This window comes from Scatophagus argus, chromosome 12, assembly GCF_020382885.2.
Source record: "Scatophagus argus isolate fScaArg1 chromosome 12, fScaArg1.pri, whole genome shotgun sequence".
NCBI classification, from domain to species: domain Eukaryota; kingdom Metazoa; phylum Chordata; class Actinopteri; family Scatophagidae; genus Scatophagus; species Scatophagus argus.
In genome coordinates, this window is record NC_058504.1 from 14,696,980 (window position 1) to 14,717,015 (window position 20,036).

At 41.3% G+C, this 20,036-nt stretch overlaps 1 protein-coding gene across 3 annotated transcripts; it reads left to right on the plus strand.

The window, feature by feature from the left end:
- Positions 1-4,770: 4,770 nt before the first annotated feature.
- sh3rf2 (SH3 domain containing ring finger 2) lies at positions 4,771-19,759 on the plus strand. Of its 3 annotated transcripts, none has more exons than XM_046405979.1 (11): positions 4,771-4,864; positions 5,387-5,834; positions 8,692-8,988; positions 9,732-9,827; positions 10,916-11,317; positions 17,291-17,412; positions 17,573-17,743; positions 17,982-18,256; positions 18,354-18,643; positions 18,777-19,081; positions 19,217-19,759. In XM_046405979.1, the coding sequence occupies exons 2-11, from the start codon at positions 5,388-5,390 to the stop codon at positions 19,395-19,397; spliced, it is 2,586 nt and encodes an 861-aa protein (XP_046261935.1). In that variant the 5' UTR covers positions 4,771-4,864; position 5,387; the 3' UTR covers positions 19,398-19,759. The 3 variants fall into 3 exon arrangements, with proteins under 3 accessions (XP_046261935.1, XP_046261934.1, XP_046261937.1); XM_046405978.1 differs by lacking the exon at positions 4,771-4,864 and adding an exon at positions 4,876-5,053; XM_046405981.1 differs by lacking the exon at positions 4,771-4,864 and adding an exon at positions 5,133-5,151.
- Positions 19,760-20,036: the final 277 nt, after the last annotated feature.

The following is a 20,036-nucleotide window of genomic DNA, read 5'->3' on the forward strand; positions in this document are numbered from 1 at the left end:
TGATTTCACGTGAAAGCCTGTTTATAAACGTGGGTTTTAAGAAGTGATTTAAAAGAGCTCACTGATCTTGCGAGCCAGGATCATTCCAACGTCATGGAGCTCTGACAGCAAAAGCCCCTTCACCTTCAGTCTTTAAGCTTGACTAAAGAACAACCAATAGTTACCCAACTGGTGATCTCAGGCTGCAAGCAGGTTTGTAGGTGGTCAACAACTCTGTTATGTATGATGGGGCCAGACCCAGACATGCTTTAAAAGTGACCAGTAAGATCTTTAAATCAATTCTAAAATGGACAGACAGCTAGTGAAGGGAGGCTAGGACAGCCAAGCTGCTGCACTCTGAACTAGTTGGAGGCGTGAGAGGGACTTGTGGGAGATTCCAGACAGAAGAGATTTGCAGTAGTCATAACCTGGAGAAGATGAAGGTTTGGATAACTTTTTCCAGGTCAGAATGTGAGAAGAATGGTTTGTTTCTGGATATAGTGAGCAGTTGGATGAAAGATAATTGGATGTTTATTTGTTCTTTTTTTGACAGAGGCCAAAGACTTACAGGGTTCTGAGGATGTTGGGGATTAAACAATGAGATTTCTGTTTTTGAGATGTTGAGTTGTACAAAGTTTCGAATCATCCAACAGTTTACATCACTAAGACAATCAACAGCAGCAGCTAGGCTTCAAGGGTCACTGGGTCTCTGGGGAAGGTATATCTGTGTGTCATCTAGATAGCAATTGTAGGAGACATTACAGCATTTTAGAATTTGGCCTATTGGAAGCATATATAAGGGGAGTAAGATTGGACCTAAAATTGAGCCCTGTGGCACACCATAGGTAATGTGGGCTGTGGAAGATGTGTGTTCATCTATAGTGACTGCAAAGGTTCCTTTTGAAAGGTAAGAGCTAAATCTCTGAAGTGCAGTGTCCCTGATGCCCATCCAGGTCTGCAGATGGTCAATTAAAATTTTGTGATCCACAGTATCAAAGGCCGTGCTAAGATCTAAAAGAATGATAATAGAGCTCTCACCTTTGTCAGCTGACAAAAGAAGGCCATTGGTCACCTTGGGGAGGGCAGTCTCTGTGCTATGTGATGCTCTGAAACCAGACTGAAATTTCTCAAACAGGTAATTTTGACACATGAAATCTAAAAGCTGAACTGAAACCACTTTGGATAAAAATACCATTATTTAAGGAGTTATTTATAATCATTAAAATAATAGGACCAATGGAATTCTAAACCTTTGTTTGTTGAGATGGAAAGAGAAAGAGAATTGGTAGTCCAGAACAGGAAAAGCAGTTCAAAGATGAAGCTCTAAATACAGCAAAGTGTACTTGGAATACAACCCTGGAATACAAAAATGTTTGGCATTTTCTCTACCATCCTTTTCAAACACACAGTTTCAGATGTTAATGTCTTTTTTTTTTTTTACCATCAGCTCCTCTCTTTTTGGAACGGATATAAACTTCTTTGTGCTTCTCAAATAATTTGCTCCAAGACTCATGAGATGGAGACATTTTCAGTGTTCGAGTATCCCATCAGGTAGGACAATGGACCATAGTGAGGGGCAGAGGTGTCTTGTTTCAGGTCCTCCGTGTCAGCACAGGACACAAGCCAGACATACAAGGCCTGATTCAGGGACTAAAAAAAAGGAGGAAAATAGAGGGGAGGGGTTGGGGGGGTAACAACAGCCATTCTGCAAGAGGGAGGCAAGTATGAGGACTGAAAGATTAGAGAGGGGAGATGCAAAGGCAGTCCCACAGGCAGTAAAGAGGCAGCTGGCTCAGAGGTGTGCACGTCCTATTTTTAGCTATTTTTAGTTTCCCTCATGCACATCTCCAACTCAAACAGCTGCTAGAGCATTTGCACACCAAAAGACATCTCCAACATCGTTCCTGCAGACAAAGAAAAACACGCAAGAGAAAAGCTTAAACTTTACTCTGGCTCAGGTGTTTCAGCTCTTATTGGCTCAAAGGTTTAGTCCAACCACTCAGCCCCACTTCCCCTCAGGTTGTGTTTTTAGCGAGGCTGAGTTACTTTTAGGTAAAAGTGAGTTGTAGTGTAAAGACACACGACCCAGAGTGCTGCTGATGTACACCGCCTGCAGTCTGACAAGTAAGGCAGCTGTAAATAGCATATGTCCCAAGTGAGTAATGTATTGAGGGACCCAGCAGTCAAAGGAGGTCATTAATGATATGATAGGATAATATGTTACTCTGGTATCTGGTATGAAGCTTCCTTTTTTAGGCCATGGAAAAAAAGAGAGAACAGTATATGCTTCAACACTGGTTTGGATCCAAAATATTTAATTCATGAAATTCTTTTTGAAATCTTAAAATCTACCTCCATAATAGCTCCAAAGTGAACAGAAGAACCTATTATTAAAATATAGACTTTTGTTGTTGCCAGCTGAATGGGTGCATCTGACGCATATTTGAAAAATAAATGGAAAAAGGCCCAAACATCAATTAGACATCATTAGGCAACAATGTCAGAACTTCGATAGTAAGACTCTGCATATGTAGGTATGGGAGAAACTCTAACCAGAACTAAGAAAAGAGGTTGTTTCATTTATTTATCAAATATGAAATATTTATAGGATTCAATCTGCTGGCAGAGGAGGACCAGGCAGAACAAACTGTGGGTGGAAGAACTGCAAAGTTGTTTCATGGGTGGATGTTAATGAAAGCAGCTGGTATTGGGCTGCCTGCTGCTCTGCATACATTTTCGTTCCTAAATTACTTTCCCAGGCTTTCAGGCAGTCGTCTCTGAGTACCCTGACCTGGAGTGACAACACACTGCGGGCCATTAACATATCACCCTGTTGTCAGCTGGACTTTGTCTATCAGACAATGGGAATAGACACCTCACCTGCATAAAAGGTGTGGTGTCTGTGTATACACACAAACGCATGCAGGTAACCAAAAAAACTGCAGATGTTCCGGTTGTACCAGTTTGGCTGTTCAGTGATTTTCCTCCGAACACAGATGCAGCCTCACTTCCTGAGTCAACTATGTAAGAAAAAGCTGGCTTTTGCTAAAGTTAGTCAATACATGATTCAGAAAAGACAGAGAAACAACAAAAATGATTCACCTAATCAGCACCTGGGAACTTCTGCAGCTATGACTGCAACTAAGTTTTGGGCGGAGGATTAGTTCCCTCTGAAAGGGAGAAGTTAATTACAAGGCTTTGATGCACCTAAAGTGCTGTTGGATTCGTGGTTAATCCTCATCAGACGGCAGCACAAGGATTATGCATCTTGACTGACACCTTGCTCAAATTAAAGTGCTGAAACACATCCTCATAAACTGTGAAGCGCATCTGCACATACACATACAGTCAAATGATCAAACATCGCCACAGACAGCGGGGGGAGAAAGAGACCCTAAAAAAGAGGGAAAGGCAATGCTGAGACAGATCACATTCAATGAGTTAGCAGCACTCTCAGAGTAAGACAGCATTTTAAATAAAACATGAAAGCTGGAGAAGAAGGCACCCCTCCTTATACAGCAACTTGTGACAAGCCATGATATTCTGAGAGACAGCACACCGAGCTCCGAGCCATCCCCGGGGAGACCCTTCCCTCTCCATCACATAGACTATATATCAGAACCATCAAACATGGTCCCTCTCTGACAACATCCGAGTCTCCTCAGTAGAGACTAGACTGACCGTCAGGGCTGTGAGCAGTTGATAAGCACTTATGTACAACCACACTCCCTCCCTTAGTGTTTTTGTTTGCAAGACAGAAGCTTCAGCACTCACAGACTCGAAGCGCTACAATCAACATAAAGTTATGTTTCAATCCAGAAAAACAAACCAACATAATCACAGAGCCATTAAACTGTGAGAGGCCTCTATCAGCTTAGATATGAACATGTAAATAAGTCATGGCTAATCTCATCTCTCTCTCTCTATCTATCTATCTCCCTCTTTCTCTCTTTTTCTGTTGCTATCACTCTGTCTGTAAAAGCCATGTGCACATTTTTAGAATTCCCCGAGTTCTGCTGACGTGATGAAGGAGATGAAAGATTCATGCTTGTTTAAAAAATTCAAACAGATGTCCTGAACTTTCACTACATAGCCATTGCGGATAAATTATTTAGTATTAGGATGCAAGAAAGGGAATATGTGAATTTGGACAGTGCAAATGAAATCCAAACAATTATAAAGCTAAACCAGTGATTGCAGCAAGCCCACCACCATCTCCAGAAGTAACCGTCATTACTTTACATGTCCAGCAAATGCTATATTGTCACAAATGTTGAACAAAGTGATGGAGGATGATGGCTGTCCAGTAGCGTTCCCGCCCCCATCCCATGTTGTTTCCAGTAGAAGTGACGTGGATAAGCCTGGAGTTTTGCAGGTGAAGCTGCAGAGCTGGTCAGTGAATGCACCAGCAGAGGGAGACCATGTCACATGACAGTGCTGTGCTCTGCTTTCGCTTGCCCCTTTCCACGCACATTTTAATGAAGAAAAGTGGGATCACTCACAGAAAATTATGGAATCAAGCATAAAAACATAAATAAACATCCCAACCCATTATAATACGGAATTATGGAGCAGCTGACGTATTTTCTCAATATAAAACAGCCCTTAAAAACTTTTTCTAAAATTAATTCTTCTTTGAAAACGAGTCTAACACTTACGAAACTGTTAATTTTGAGATGTACAGCATTTTTATAATTCTTTTCAATGTGCGTTTTTATTCATCACATTGCCAAACTTTTCCTGTCGTTGGAGTTAATGACAGACTTTTGAACTGATTTCCTTTTAAGGGTTAAAATGAGTCGGAAATGACACGGAAATGCAGCTCTTGATGAATTAGCTTGGTTGTGGTCGAGACAGTCACCGGTTTTAAGTCCGATCTCCACAGGTGGGTTTCATGTTGTCACAAATTTTGGCAGGAGGTGGAAGGTGTAGCTGAAGTAGACCTCACGTGCCCGCCCTGCGTCGGACCGTCCCGTCTTCAGCGCACTGCGTCATGGCGACAGAGGCGAGAAAGTTACGCGTTTCCTAATCGGAATTTATGGAATATCACTCTGGCAGTCAACACATAGTCTGTGTAAGTAGTTAATGCGTAAGGACTGTGTGTTATTGAGACAAAAGTGGGGATATTTAGTCCTCTGCGAGCATTTCCTGTTGCCTTACCTGTTCTGTCAGGTGAGCAGACATGACACCTGTGAGCAAGCAGCGTGTTTACTGCAAAGCGTTTTATCTCCACCATTGCGCCTTATCGAATTATTATGTAAAGCCGTGGTGTTATCTTCGATTCTTATCGGTTGTGCTACAAAGTGGGGAACTTTGATCAATAATGTTGTAACTCTTTTATTCATTATAGGATGTCTGACATTAACTACCGCCATTGAATTAGCTTCTCATTCTTCTCCCCCTCCAGTATGGTGGATTACAGTGTTTCAGGTGTAACTGAAGACCTACTCTCAGAGAGAGCTGGCCCTTTTAAAATGGAGAAGCTGTCTCTGATGGCCTTGCTGGAGTGTCCTCTGTGTTTTGAGCAGCTGGATGGATCAGCCAAGGTCCTGCCCTGCCAGCACACTTTCTGTATGTCCTGTCTGCAGAGGCAGGAGACAGCCCACTCCCAGCTGTTCTGCCCAGAGTGTCACACTCCTGTCCCCGCCAGGACGGTGGAGGAACTTCCTGCGAACATCCTGTTAATGCGGCTCCTGGAGGGGCTCCAGGGTTCAGTGGGGCCCAGCAGCAGCAGACAGACAGCTCGCTACTCAGTGCCCTTGGCCAGGGGCAGCATCACATTCAGGGAAGGTCAACAGCAGCAGCAGCAGTGGGAGAGTCAACCCAGAGAGAGAAAGAAGCAAGGCCACTATGAGGTAATTGAGCTAATTCTTTCATTGCAAGAAAATCATACAGCAGACTACAAATGTACAGCCTAAATTTTTAAAGTTTTTTTCTCTCTTTTCTCTCCCAACCCCTGCAAAAAGTTTGGATCCTGTATAAAACACAGACGTATTAGATGATTTTCTTATTCCCTTTGAAATAATTTCAACACGAAACAATTTCAAACCTGTGCAAACACATGCATGCAAACAATATTTAATGTTTTACCACATCAACGTCTTTGAGTTTTGTAGCTATAGACCGATTCTGTATTTGATGCCAGCAACATGTTTCAACAAGTTGGACAAGGGAAGTTTCTTGTTTGAAACATTGCACTACCTGCGATTCATACTCTTATTAAAAAAATCTGGTTCACGTGATCATATAAAGGATAGCACAACAAGGGCTCAGGAACACTAAAACCATTGTCAGAAAACACAGTTGTCGTGCAAATAATTGTAGTTTCTTTTTATTTATGTTGTACAACATTTTTAAATTCTGAATGCATTTGATCCTCCTTCTGGGTAGCCATCGGTTAACATTTTTTTCAGCACATAAACTGTTTGGGATTTTAAATATGACCTGCTAGGGTTGCAAAATTTGAACAATATGACCTCCATAATGGTATAAGAAGTATCAACAGTGTAAACAATAAAAGTATAAATCGTAAATCTGTGGCATGACGGATTTGTTTAATGGCATTTGCATGATGGTATTTATTGCTGTCAGAGTTGAGATGTCCAGAGTTTATGTCTGAACCTCCCCTGAGACACTGCTGCCGCACAACTTTTCTATATCCATATTCTATGTGTAAAATAATAATAATTCAAAGTTATGCAGAAGATGGAAATCTCAAACTAATTCAAACCATATACAGTAGGAGTGGCTTAGTTACAGTGACTGATGAGGACATCGAATGGTATGGGATGGTGTGAACTGATGGTAATTTTTCACGTATAACAGATGAAATCAGAGAAGTAAAAGCATAGCATCTAAAGATTCAAATATTTAAGATCACAGTTTAACTAATGAGGGACAAGACTAAAGCCAATGTCCAAGAGAACCCACATTGCCTGGTGTATACCAGAATTATAGCTCTGAATAATAGCTTTAACATTGGAGTAAACATTGGAGTCTACTTTATTTAATACCCTTGAACTGAATCATGTCATGGCAAAGGCTTGTTATTGTTCAGTATTACGGTTGTACAAGTAACTTGTCAGAGGACTCCTCTGATACAGCACTGAAAAAACTGGATAACGATAAAATGAGACTTTAAATTTTAGTTATTACCACATTTTAAGGGTATTGAGGAGACGTATAAGAATACAATTTAAAAGAAAATGATATAGAAGAGTGAGTGGCGCATGTTGAAAAAACACTTAACTGCATAAAGTCAGTCTGTGCAACGCATCTGTCACCTAATTCAAGGACACTGAAGGTGCTTCACACTCAGTAAGTCGGTAGTCAATTGTTGCAGACGTTTTACTCTCTGAGGTGAAGAGAAACGCAGAGACCTGCCTTCTCAATAGTCCTCAGTATGAACTGTTCAAAACGCCTAAAAGTTTACTTGTAATCCGTGGTTTGAGTTCAGCCAGAGTTCAAACAGCTCTGCCAAATTCATTACTGTGAGTTTGTGATCATCCTACATATTTCAGAAACCTTAATAGCAAGCAGATGTAATTTACTCTAATTTTTTCCACTGTTGCCCTCTCACTAATGCCAGTTATCACATCAGTTCATTTCAGTCTGCTTATCTCAAAAGAAACAAGCATATAGTGGTCTGCAGAAAGAAACGTCTAAATCTAATAAAACAAACACTGCAAAGATTCACACTAAAAGAGACTTAAAAAGTGTGGAATCCTTGGTGTCATCTAAGAGTGTGATGGAGTATGTATTAATGTGTTTTTATAGTTAGCATCATCCAAATCTTGAATGTGTAAACTGCAAAATAATATTTTAAAGTGTGTTATGATCACTGTAGTGTTCTTTTAACTGTGAAGGACTGTGAAAATTTTGGCAGTAATGCAATTCTGTTAGTTTCATTTTGTGTCAAATCATACAAGTTATGAAATATTCTTTAAGACTCTTGCATAAAATTATGTCATGTGCTGTTTTGCCTCAACATCACTGAAAAAAGTGTAAAAAACAAAACAACCCACTAACAGTCAAGGTTCAGTCAGTACTTGACATCTTAAAAGGGAAAAAGGATGTGTCATATTGAGTACATCTAAATATCCAGATAAGAGCGTCGCACATCCATGGCTGTTCAGCACAAAATCTGTTATTAACAAATATCATGAGAACTAACCCCAGAGTGTGTTGAACTCCTGTCACATGTGTCTGGACTGTGGAAGTTTATAAATATTTAACTTGTTCTCCCTCTTGTTGGTTCATCTCAGTTAAATTTAGATTAAGCAGGGTGTTGTTTCACTCCAGCCTGGAGAGAAGTTACATGCGACAGTTCTTTGTGTAAACACACCGTTAAGCATTTCTTCGGAAAGATAGTTCATTGCTGAGTCTCATTGCCAGTTTGTCAAATACTGACATTTTGCAGTGGTGGTGATTTGACACCCAGAAAAGTCCTGAACCGAGAAAAATAAAGAGAAAATAAGACAGTACAGGCAGAGGTGAGGGTCTCTGCAGATACAGACAATGCCACCCACTGCTAGAAGGTCACAAGTGACGATTGAGAGAGATTATTTTTGTATGTATTTATATTTTCTTGTGGACGTTCCTGCATATTATGCCTTTAAGTACATTGATTTCAACATCTTCATGTAAAATAAATTCACCACTTCATTTGAACATACAGCAGCTGATATGTGACTTTCTTCTGCTGGCTTTCAGCTTGCTCTCCGAGCTCCCATGCATTACCAGCAAGGCGAATCATCAGGAGAGCTGGTGCTCACACCTGCTAATAGCATCGCTCTGAAACCCAAAGTGAATGTGGATGGGCTACGCGGAAACGCCTCCGACAGCAGCGGTGTGGCTGCCGCCGCCAACACGCTGCAGGCTGTCAGCCAGGTGCCTCAGGTGCAGCCCCTCCAGCACTCCCAACCTCCGGCTCTCTGCAGGGCTCTGTACAACTTTATCCCTGAAGAGATGAATCTGGAAGACAGTAGATGTTGTCTGAGCTTCCTCAAGGTCTGACTCTCAAACTACTGACTTAACATAGCTTTAACAAAGCTTGTAATGCTTGATCTTTTAAAAGTGCAGGTGTCCTACTCTTTAATAAATGCACACAGAGGACTATTACTCTTAACTTATTTCTCTTAATTTGTGGCTGCTGGTCAGAGCCAGTTGGGAAATGTAAAGACATTGCTTTGTCTTGTGGTAGCTAAATAATGTATTGACTCACTGAAAACATAATGGATAGATTCCTCACTTCTGAAAATAACTGTGTCTTTTCCAGTTCAGTATATTAGTTTGCTTGGTTATTGGATGAAAAAAAGGCAACTTAACCCACTAAGTATCACTTTGGTGTGGCTTTTCGGACATGAGCCTCAGACCTCTGCTGCAGCGGTTATTACTTACCCTGAGGGGTTTCTGAGGCAGTTATATAAGCACCTCTGTACTGCTGTGCTCTCCATTAAAGCACACTTGCTATCTGCTTCTTTTTTTCAGTTTTAATGCAGATGGTCAGATGGTTTTTAGAGCAGGGGCTGGCCACAGAAAGGACTGGGCCTGCAGACACAGCGGAAGTTGATGTCACATGTTGCAGGAGAATCTCAGGGCTTTGAGAGTTTCTGGGCTGAGTGCTTAGTCTCCGTGACAGACGCACTTTGACACCTGGCATCCTCTGTTTGTTTTTTCTGCCTTTCTGCCATTCTACACTTTCTCTGTTCTCAGTTCTCTACGTGTGTCTGTAACTTATTCCTGGTTTACAGGGAGACATACTTACTGTCATCAGACGGGTGGATGAGGACTGGATCGAAGCCAAGCTAGGGGAGAAAGTTGGAGTTTGCCCTCTGCAGTTTACAGAGGTGAGATCATCTTAGTTCTGTCTGTCTATCCTCCATCCTTCATTGTTGAAATGTGGGTTATGGCCTTTTCAGCGTGATCAAGGTTGACACCTGCTGTTTGGCACTTTGGTCGTGTAGCTCCTGTCTGTAATGAATTGAACCGTATATGTCGTCGCTGGATGTCATTAATTCCAGGTCACTGCCAGAGCACTACCTTGATTTCCATTCAAATCTTTGATTCATCCATAAATGTCACTCCTGTGCTGCAAAGCACTGAGGCAGGGAGCTAATCTGTGGAGCCCTGCTGTGTCTGCAGCTGCTCATTAGTGTGTGACTTTGTGGCTTACTCAGGTTTGCAGCGCTTGCTTAGCTAGCTGACTGTCATTTGTTTTCCTCTGTATTTTCTGTCTCCAGGAATTAACTTCATCCGTGCCGGGTAAAATGTTATTTGTTCGTACGGCGGGGTTAATGTGGTGCCTCACTCACTTCTTGTTTACTTCCCTCATGTGTCATCTGGTTTGTCTATAATTTTTCCCTAATACTTTGTCATTATTCCTCTCCTCCTCTTGTACTTCCTTTTGTCTTCTGCCCATCTGTATCGTCTCCCAAAGCTCAGCCTCAGCAGTTATCCTCGTCTTTTTCTACCTCCATACTCAGTTGTTCCGTCCTCTTCTTTTCTCCTCTCCCCTCTCCTTTCTGAGCCTGCCTCTCCTCGTGTCGTGCAGCCAGGCGTGAAGACACAGTAATGCTTTCTCTGCTTGGGTGGCATAACAGCACATCACTGTGGGGAGTGAAAGCATTAACCCTGCCATATCTGTCCGTCTGCCAGCCTGTCCGTGCAGCTCCTCTCTCGGCACCAGCCAACCCTTCCTGGCTTTTTGGCTGGTACTTATGCTCCTGTCTGCCTGCCTGCCTGTCCAACAAGTTGTAGGGATGAGTGGAGTAGTGATAAGTGGGTGTATTTAGACAGCCGTTTTGCTGATATGCAGGAGCAGAGGTTGACAGGCGCTAGTCCCAGGTAGGAGCGAGTTGGAGAGGATTTTCTTGACTGTTCTCTGTGTTGGGATTTAACCACAGTGGTTTCTCTTTTATGTTTTCATTTCTTTCAGCCAAACTCAGTGGCTGCCAAACTGCTAGAGGGAAAGAATCGGAGGGGGAGTGACTCAGCAGAATCTCACCATCGGACTGGGAGCGGGGTTAAAGACAAGGCCACTGACGTCTCCAATAGGACCACCCATTACGGAGTCCCTCAAGTCGCAGCAAAGACACCCATGATCAATGCTTTGCCCCTCTCTAACCAACGGAAACAGTCCGCAGCCAGCAGCGCCAACTTTTATCAGACTACCAAAGGAGAGACGACTAACATCAGCACCTTCAACAGCTTCAACCGTCAGGGTCAGTCACACCGCCTTTCTGTGCCTCCCGCTGCCCGGGGCCTGTCTCACCCCTCCAGAGTGAACTCTCAGCGAATCAAACGCCACTCTGACACTACACACAGACAACTGTTACAGGTGAGTCATCTGCTGCCTTTATGCACGCCATACTGATGTGTTAAAGTTTGTTTTCCAATTCTGTCTTTCAATCAACATCATCATCGTTTGGCCTCATTTTTGTTCACAGCGATTTGTTGTAACAGAAAACATATGGTTCATGTGGGATAATTGATGTTTTTATCTGAGTCAGTGAGGGATCAAGGTGTCCTCAGGGGTGTAGGGAGGGAAACCATGACACTAAGCTTAAGGAATGAATGAGAGAAAGGCATCGCCCTTATTTTGGCCACTCATGGTTAAGTGGTTATCATAAAAACAACATGGATGTTGAAAAAGGCTAGTTATGAAAGAAGTGGGGACTGGAGGTGTGTAGACTAAAACTTTGAGAGGTCTTTAATCAAGTGTGCTGGGACCTAAGCCAGGGTTTCCCTTTAGAGAATAGGAGTCATACAGGGTGTGTGTAGTTTTCTTTCTTCAGCTCAGATATAGTGCTTGGGGGAAGTTGTGTAACTGACTTATTCCTGAAAAGCAAAACAGCATAGCTGTGGAGAAAAGAGCAACACTCTTACTTTGAATCAAACATTTAATAAAACGACGTCTGAGTGAGTGAGCGTCTGAGTAATGAGTCTTACAAATTTCAGTGTAATTCCACTGAGCTTACCCTGACTGCTATATATATATGTATTACTCACTGATTACTCATAATACATACAAGAGTCATAAAGTTAGAAATATGCTTGTTTTTTTCAACATCAATACTTTTTCAATTTTCAACTTTTGTTGAGGGTCTTTTGTGCCTGCCTATGAAGTAAAACTCAGATTATAATGTAGTAACATTTGATTCTCAAATTCAAATCAGGATGTTTATTTCTGTCACGTCTTTCATGTTGCATATTATATGTATCATGTGTCAGAATGATTGATGAACATCTCTACGAAACAGTTTTGGATTGTTTTTGCGGCTTTTTTTTTTGAGATATGTTTTTCAACGATCGACACAATATTACACAAACACTATAAAGTAGCGTGCTGTGAAACTACTAAAAGAACTTATTGATTCAGATGAACTTGGCTTGAAGGTTTTGATGGATACATTGCATATCCTCAACTTAATGTAAACAGCTTGTACAGTTGCTCTTATTTTACACTACAAACAATGCAATGCATTACACTACTGTGAAAACTGCATAGATGTTTTGCACCTCTTATTAATGTAACCTGCTGCCAAGTGCCCTTCCCGCTAAGCTAATGATTTCCTTTGACTCACTTCAGATTTCACTGCTCTATCCTGCAATTACACGTCGGAGCATAAAAATACCAAAAGTCATGCAAGTCAAATAAAAATAAGAAGGGAAAGGAAGAGAGGGAACTTGAGAATTTGATAAAGAGCAGGAAATGGGAGAGACAAGACAGGAAGAGGAAAAAGTGAAAGGAAAAAATACTGCAATAAAAGATGGCGTAGAGCTGGGAAGAGAAACAGAAAACAAAATGTGTAAGCTGCGCAAAAGGCTAAACACAAGACGTAGGAAGACGCTAGATGTAGAGAGTGGGAGGACTGGAGTCCCTCGGTGTGTCTGCTTATCACTCTCATGCTGCTGATGATGAGTCACTGGTTACATAACAGACCCTTCTCTCCCCTGACTTCAAACTCCTTCCTCTTCACTAAGCAGGTAACACTCACTTTCACATCAGTGGGCCAGTAATAGCAGACAAGCCACGCACTTTGCTTTTTAAAGGAGCGGAGGACTCTGTCCCTAAAGCCGAGGCTGCGCTCCCCACTGACCAAGCCGGCATGTATTCTGTTCTTAGTGCTGCATCCCATCAGCTCTCACCTCTGGCTCCACTGTTTCACACAGAGGTGCAGCTTCCCACCAACTGTGGATGAAATAATGCATATTAGTGTGAAGTGGCATGATTGTGTAAGAGAAGATGGAAATGAGCCAAAAGCAAAAACATCTTAAAATGCAACACAGGGAAGTTTAGTTCCATATCATACTTCACTGGTAAACCAAAACACCTGAGATGAGTGATAGAAAAAGCTAAACCGGTCAGCCACAACATTAAAACCACTGACATGTGATGTGATTAACATTACTCATCTGTTTACAATGCAATGTTATGTGGGGAAACCCTGGGCTGGGGGGATTCCACCCACTGAAGCATTGCAGACCAACATTTCAAAAACCAGGACCACAACCACTGCATACTCTCCGGATCCCAACTTGAGCAAGAATCTGCGGGATGCATCGGAATAACCCGAATCCATCCTCCCACCTGAAGGGTTTTAATGTTGTGGCTGATTGGTGTAATTTGTGAGATGTCGCAGCCCATGAACTGACTAAAACTGAGCTGAAGTGAGTAGCTGATCGATGTATTAGCTCATCAACAGGAAATTAATCAGTTAATAATTATTCAGTTACAAAGTGCTTTTCAATTAAAAGCAAAACAGGTGGCTCTTGAGAAGCTTCTTAAGGCTTTGCACAGTGTCTGCAGATCTCGACTTCAAAGCAGAGTCCAGGAACAACTACCAAATCTTGATCAGAAGACCTGAGAGGCTAAAAGCTTAAGAGAAAAAATCATCACATTACTCAGTAATGAAAATAATATTTACTGGTAGTTGCATCTATACCATGTAGCAAACCTTTGAAACTTTGAAAGCCTCATTGACCACCTTCATGGGTGCTTTCCCTTATGTTGCCTGATTAGACCCTCTTAAGCCTGTGTGGGCAAATGGAGCCTGTACTTGTTTCACATCAGTCAGTGCAGATTTTAATTCTTCATATGCCATTTCTTTAGCACATCTGGTCTCATAAAAGTTGTCATCAACCACGCATATATTCTAATAAAATCATAAACATACACAATACAAAATACCACTGTGAGTCAGGATGGAGTCAGGCAGAAATCTGAACAATATGCTTTGTGTGGCTCACTCTGTGCAAGCCTAATTCATCTAAAACAGTCTAATGCCACTACTTAATACAGTTTGGTGACACCAGGTAATTCCCAGCATACCTCCACCTAATTTCAACCTGATAAAGATATAATTATGCAGAGTAACTGAAAACACCTGTCTATGTGCTCAGGGCGTTAACATTAGTAATTAATTCTGGCACATGTGCTCTAAACCCCATTTGCTTTTTCTCACACTTGTAAGCACGCATTATGTTGACAGTGTTGAGCTTTACGAACATCTTTATAGCTTTTTTCTTATTTCTCTTCTGTGTTGGGGATTTTTCATTAATTATTAAAAATATTGCTAGCTGTTTCTTTGTGAAGAGTGACAAAAAATAGTAATGTGACTCTAGGCGAAACACTTCCTACTAGAAGTATTCAAGATTAGATAAATTTATGTAATGAAACAATTCTATAATATTTAATTTTGCACTTTCAGCCTCCATACAAAGCTGCCTTTCTTTGGTTATGTGAAATTCTACGATATTCTCACTGGGACCAAAAAGTGGGCATTAATATTCTGTTAATTTGTTTATCAAAAGCAGCAGAGATTCTGGCTGCAGAAGCACGTCATCCAAATCAGGTATTATTCACGACATGACCAAAAGCGAATCACTCTTTCAATGTAAATATAGCCTCTTCTGGGTCGCTGCACCTGGCCATTGCGTGACTGCAGCATAAGTGAGGCAGGCTTTTTTTATCTGATATAACACAAACCAGGAATAGAAAACATGACACAAAGTAATGAAAAACTAAATAATTGAATACATAAGAAAGGGTAGTCATTGGGGTTTTTTTTTTCTTGTTTCATTTTACAACTTTTTAATCCAGCATTCATGGCTGTTTGTAGTGTAATTGTCATATGAATTTAATAAAAAAAAAAAAAAAAAAAAGACACACAGACAAAAACCTATAGGTGATGACAACACTCCTCCATTCACTCCTACACGATGGAAGGCCAGTATGTCTTCAGGACGTTATAGCGTAACTTCATCTTGGTTTACTTCTGCCTCATCACTGCCTTTGACAAGTGAGACCGTCGCTTATAGCAATGGCTGCCTCTTAATTATGACTTCTTTTGTGTTTCTGTGAAATACAGTGTAAATGCATTGCAGCTTAATGGTGGGAGAGCTGCAGGATCCAGGCACATAGAAGCTATATAGAGGGATCCTTAGGCCAATGGGATAGCATTAATGCTTTATTTGAGAGGTAGTGCTTTAAATAGCAGCAAGCTCCTGTAGACGTCACTGCAGAGAGGATAGACACTGGCAAGTTATCAGTGCCTTTCTTTAATGGTAACAATAGGAAAACATTCTGTGTCAGGGATTTGTTTGGTCAGAGGACAAAATAAAAAGTATACAAAACAGATCTCACTGAAAGGCCATCCTCAGTTTGATAACTGAGCGATTAAGGATTGGTCTTCACACTGTGTGGTTTTTAGACACACCTCACTGCCGCTCCCTGCTCACTGTCTGTATCAGGCCTGACTCACAGCCTGCTGACTACCAGTCTGTTAGAGTTTGGATCTGTGAAGATAAATGCAAAAGAAGTTTGTCAGGCCATTATATACATTTTCTCTATTACTGTATTTTACAAAGGTTAAAATTTATGTCTTAGTCAAATTAGAATCAAATTTGGAGTTAAGACTGGAGCATTTCAAAAGAAAAAAAATCCAGCCTTTGGTCCAGACTGAAATATCTCTGGATTAACATGGAACTTTTTACAGGATTAATGCTGATGACTTTGCCGATCCCTTGAGTTTTCTTCTACACTACAGTTGTAGATGGATTGCCAAGAAATTTGGTACGCACAAATCAGTGTCCCAGGCATTACACTGTGATTTGATGATCGGGATTTTTCATCCCGTGCCATCTTTTTCGACTGAAACCACAAGGGACAATTTGAGCCAAATAAGTTTGCAAACAGAAGTTCGCATAGACAGTTAATTCACACATATTAAAACGATCTAAAAATAAAAATATTTCAGTTTTTGAAAGAGATGAAATACACTAAGATTAACAGCAACCAACAATTCACTGCTGGTCAACAATATCCAACGACATAGCAGACACAATGTGTGCACAGACACATATCAAAAAATGTTTCATGCTTTTTTGAGGACTTCAGGACTTCAATATTTAGCTGTAATTTACATTTGCTTAACTACTGTACTTAAGCACAAATTTCAGGTACTTTACTTGAGTATTCCTCTTCTGCACACTTTTATACTCCCACTTTCTACATCTCAGAGGCAGATATTGTACTTTTTATTCTGCTATATTTGTCTGACAGCTTTTTACAAACCTGATGATCTTATAAAACATCATGCACTGCTGTAGATGAAACCATCCAACAGTACATAAATTAGTTAAAATGAGCTCGATCTTAATCATCTACAGCAGTAAAATGCAACATGCACATTAATGCAGCAATAATATTAATACTAAAACATCATATATAATAGTAAAACACTGACATCTAACATTTCCTGCACATTGTGTACTTTTACTTTGATATTATATAAGTACAGTTTGCCAATTATACCTATTTTATATACAGGCATATATAGGTTTTGAAAACAGGAACTGTACTTGTGGCGGAGTGTATTAGTGTGTGAGTGGTATTAGTACTTGTACTTAAGTAGAGAATCTCAATTCTTCCACCACTGTTTGCCAGTACATAATTGTTGACAACCACTTGCGTCCTTTTGATAAAGGGATGTAAAATATGAAATAAATGAATAAGTGAAATACTTTCAGTGGAAGAGGAATGAAACATTGTTAATGTTCTCTGATCTCCTCAGGAGGAGTTTAGTTTAACTAGGCAACTAGTTTAAATTCACTAGGTGAATTTCAATCTGTCACAAAAACACACTTCCCAGGTATTTGTAGGTCTGAACAGTTTCAGCGCTTGAATGACTGTTGGAAGACAGAACTGCTGCTAGCATGGCTGTAGACTCTTCCTTTAATATGGTGTTCTTAAATAATGCTTGTTGTTTGCATTCCATATGAAGACAAGTTTGAATTCATCGCTTTACAGAGTGAGAAGAAGATGACGAGCGAGACTCCACCGACCATCTCTATGGCCCTGGTGAACCCCCAAATGTCCTCTGCCTCTGCAGACGGAAAAAACTCCTCCACACAGCAGCTCTCCATCAGCGTGTGAGTCATTGTTTTAAAAGTTATATTAATGGTATGATAATGTTGGATCACAGGTGCAAAATATGTATAGAAAAAGAAATGAGAAACACTCGAAAACCCACAAGGAGGATGCATAATCTGGATATGTAGCCCACTGCAGTATTTCCGTGTGTTTCCTCAGGTGTGCTGTCCTGTACTCCTACAAACCTCGACGGCCAGAGGAGCTGGAGCTGAGGAAAGGAGAGATGGTGGGAGTGTATGGAAAGTTCAAAGAAGGCTGGCTGCGTGGGTTATCTTTGAGAACAGGCAAAGTTGGCATTTTGCCCAGCAACTACATCTCGCCTGTGCTCAGGTGAGAGGCTGTGATCCCGGACTGCAGAAAGTGGGAGCTAAACAACATTTGGATTCAGACAGTAATTTGGTGTGGGCAGAACAACATATCATCATACACATATTTAAAAGGCTCAGGAATCAGAGATAAAACACTGAATTTGGTGAACGGTTCAAACAGACTTTTACAAGGCTACATTAAATAAGTCATATAGTAGGTACTTCGGATTGTACTAAAGTGTTTTGTTGTCCCACTGCAGAACCTCAGCCAGACTCCTGGAGACCAAAGCCACTAATGCGTCCTCACAATACAACACAGTAACTGGAAAGAAGCCCACAGCTGCCAAGAATCCTGCTGTGGTCCTTGCTCTTGATAGGGTAAACGCTGATGGAACGATATACTCAACAGGACAGGTCCCATCTGTGCCAAATGGAGCACAGCATGCATTGTCATCCACTGGCGCTGGAAAACTATCCCTTTATGGATGCACACAAGGTTGGGACACTGTGAGACGCATCTTTAACCCTCATAGAGGTGAGAGTTAAACACTACACCTATCTGCTAACTGCTGGAGTAAATAAGGGATTTTGCCAGGTTGCAAAATAACATTTTAAAATTATTTTATTTTCAGGCTCAAACCGTACGTCCAATTTGAACATCCCTTCCAACTCGAAGCATTTTGCACAAGTGCAGGCGTCTGGGTACTCACCTGCCCTGCAGAGGAAGAAAAACAGCAGCAGCAACTCTGGCAGGCCACTGGGCTGGATGACTGAGCCACCAGCGCCCTCTGCTGCTGCAGTCTTTAAGGACAGGGACTTCTTTGCTTCACATGAGGCAACATTTCAGCCCGACAGACAGCCTTTCAATAGGCCTCAGTCAATTCTAGTCAAACCTGACTCACATAGGAACAACATAGACAAGGTAACATCATACAGAATATTTCTTGCAGGCGTGCATCGCATTTTTTTAACGTACTCTGTGTGCAGTTGTTCTTAAACTATTCCCGCTGTCACTGTTCTGCGTGCGCCTTACAGTAAATGTTTTACTCCCCTAGCCTGCAAAGTCAGTGCGGTTCCTCACAGATGAAGACTCCCCTCCTCCAAGACCTCGGACATCCTCCTGGTCGTCAATAAATCAGGTTCCCCCCAACTGCGGCCCTGGCCCCCCTTCGTTGGAAGTGTGGGCCCCGTCGCTCACTCTGGGAAGAGATGGACCAGGAATCATTCTCAAAGAGGGAAAAGTTCCTGTTCTCAGGAAAGGCCTCGAAACAACCACTTCAGATCTAAATTCTAATCCTCAAAAGCCAATACTGTTGCAGCCGTCTCTATCAGCTGTGTCAGCTCAGTTCAGCCCGATCAGGTACATTGGATTTGTGTATTTAACCTTGAAAATAAAAAGCAGATTGATTATCAGACTCCGTAGACTTGAAATTAGTTTGTTGATTTGACAGACTGGATAAAACCCTCTGGCTGTTATTCTTTTTTTTTTCCCCAGACACAGAGTAACCACGACGCATTTAGCCCAGATGGACTCTGAGCTCAGTCTGCTTCAGGGAGAAGTTGTCCTTGTCCACAAACCTCGACCTGATGGACGCATTCTGGTTACTCAGGAGAGCAGTGGGCAGACAGGCCTATTCCACTCCAGCGTTCTTCAGGCCCTTGAGAGGCTCAGCTGACTGTATAGTACTACTGTAATACTGTATATCTCTATATTCCGTGTGTTCAAACTGCCAAAAGACTTGACTGACCTGCTGAACAACAAGATGAGCGTCGATGTCCAAAGGTTAATACTGCCATATGACAATCCAGTGAGGGAGGTGTTTATTTTCATCCTGAGTGCATATGAGAGTGTGCTTAAATTCTCCAGTAATATAATGTGTGTCCTCGGTGTATATGGATGTTTGTTACACATGTACTATTACAAGATTTTGCACAAAAACCCATCTAATGACTGTTCCTTGTTTAATACCCATGTTACACGCATTGGTTAGTGCCTTTGTCAAAACCCACAAAGACCAACTATATTTAAATATATATATTCTGAGGTAAAATATCTGTACTGCTTATGTGATAATAAACTATACTTCCAGAACAGTAGTAGTTTGGTGTCGTAAACTAATCCTTTAAGTCACAACACTGGTCGAAGAGGAATTCAGTATTTATGTAATAAAAAGTAAGAGGATATGTAAGAGGATTTTCTCACACACACAGGAACACTCAGTACTTCGGGTTTATCAGAAAATAAATCAGTTTCAAAATTGCCAAATATGGAGGATACATGGTTTCAATTGGACATCAAGTAAAGGAAAAACTGT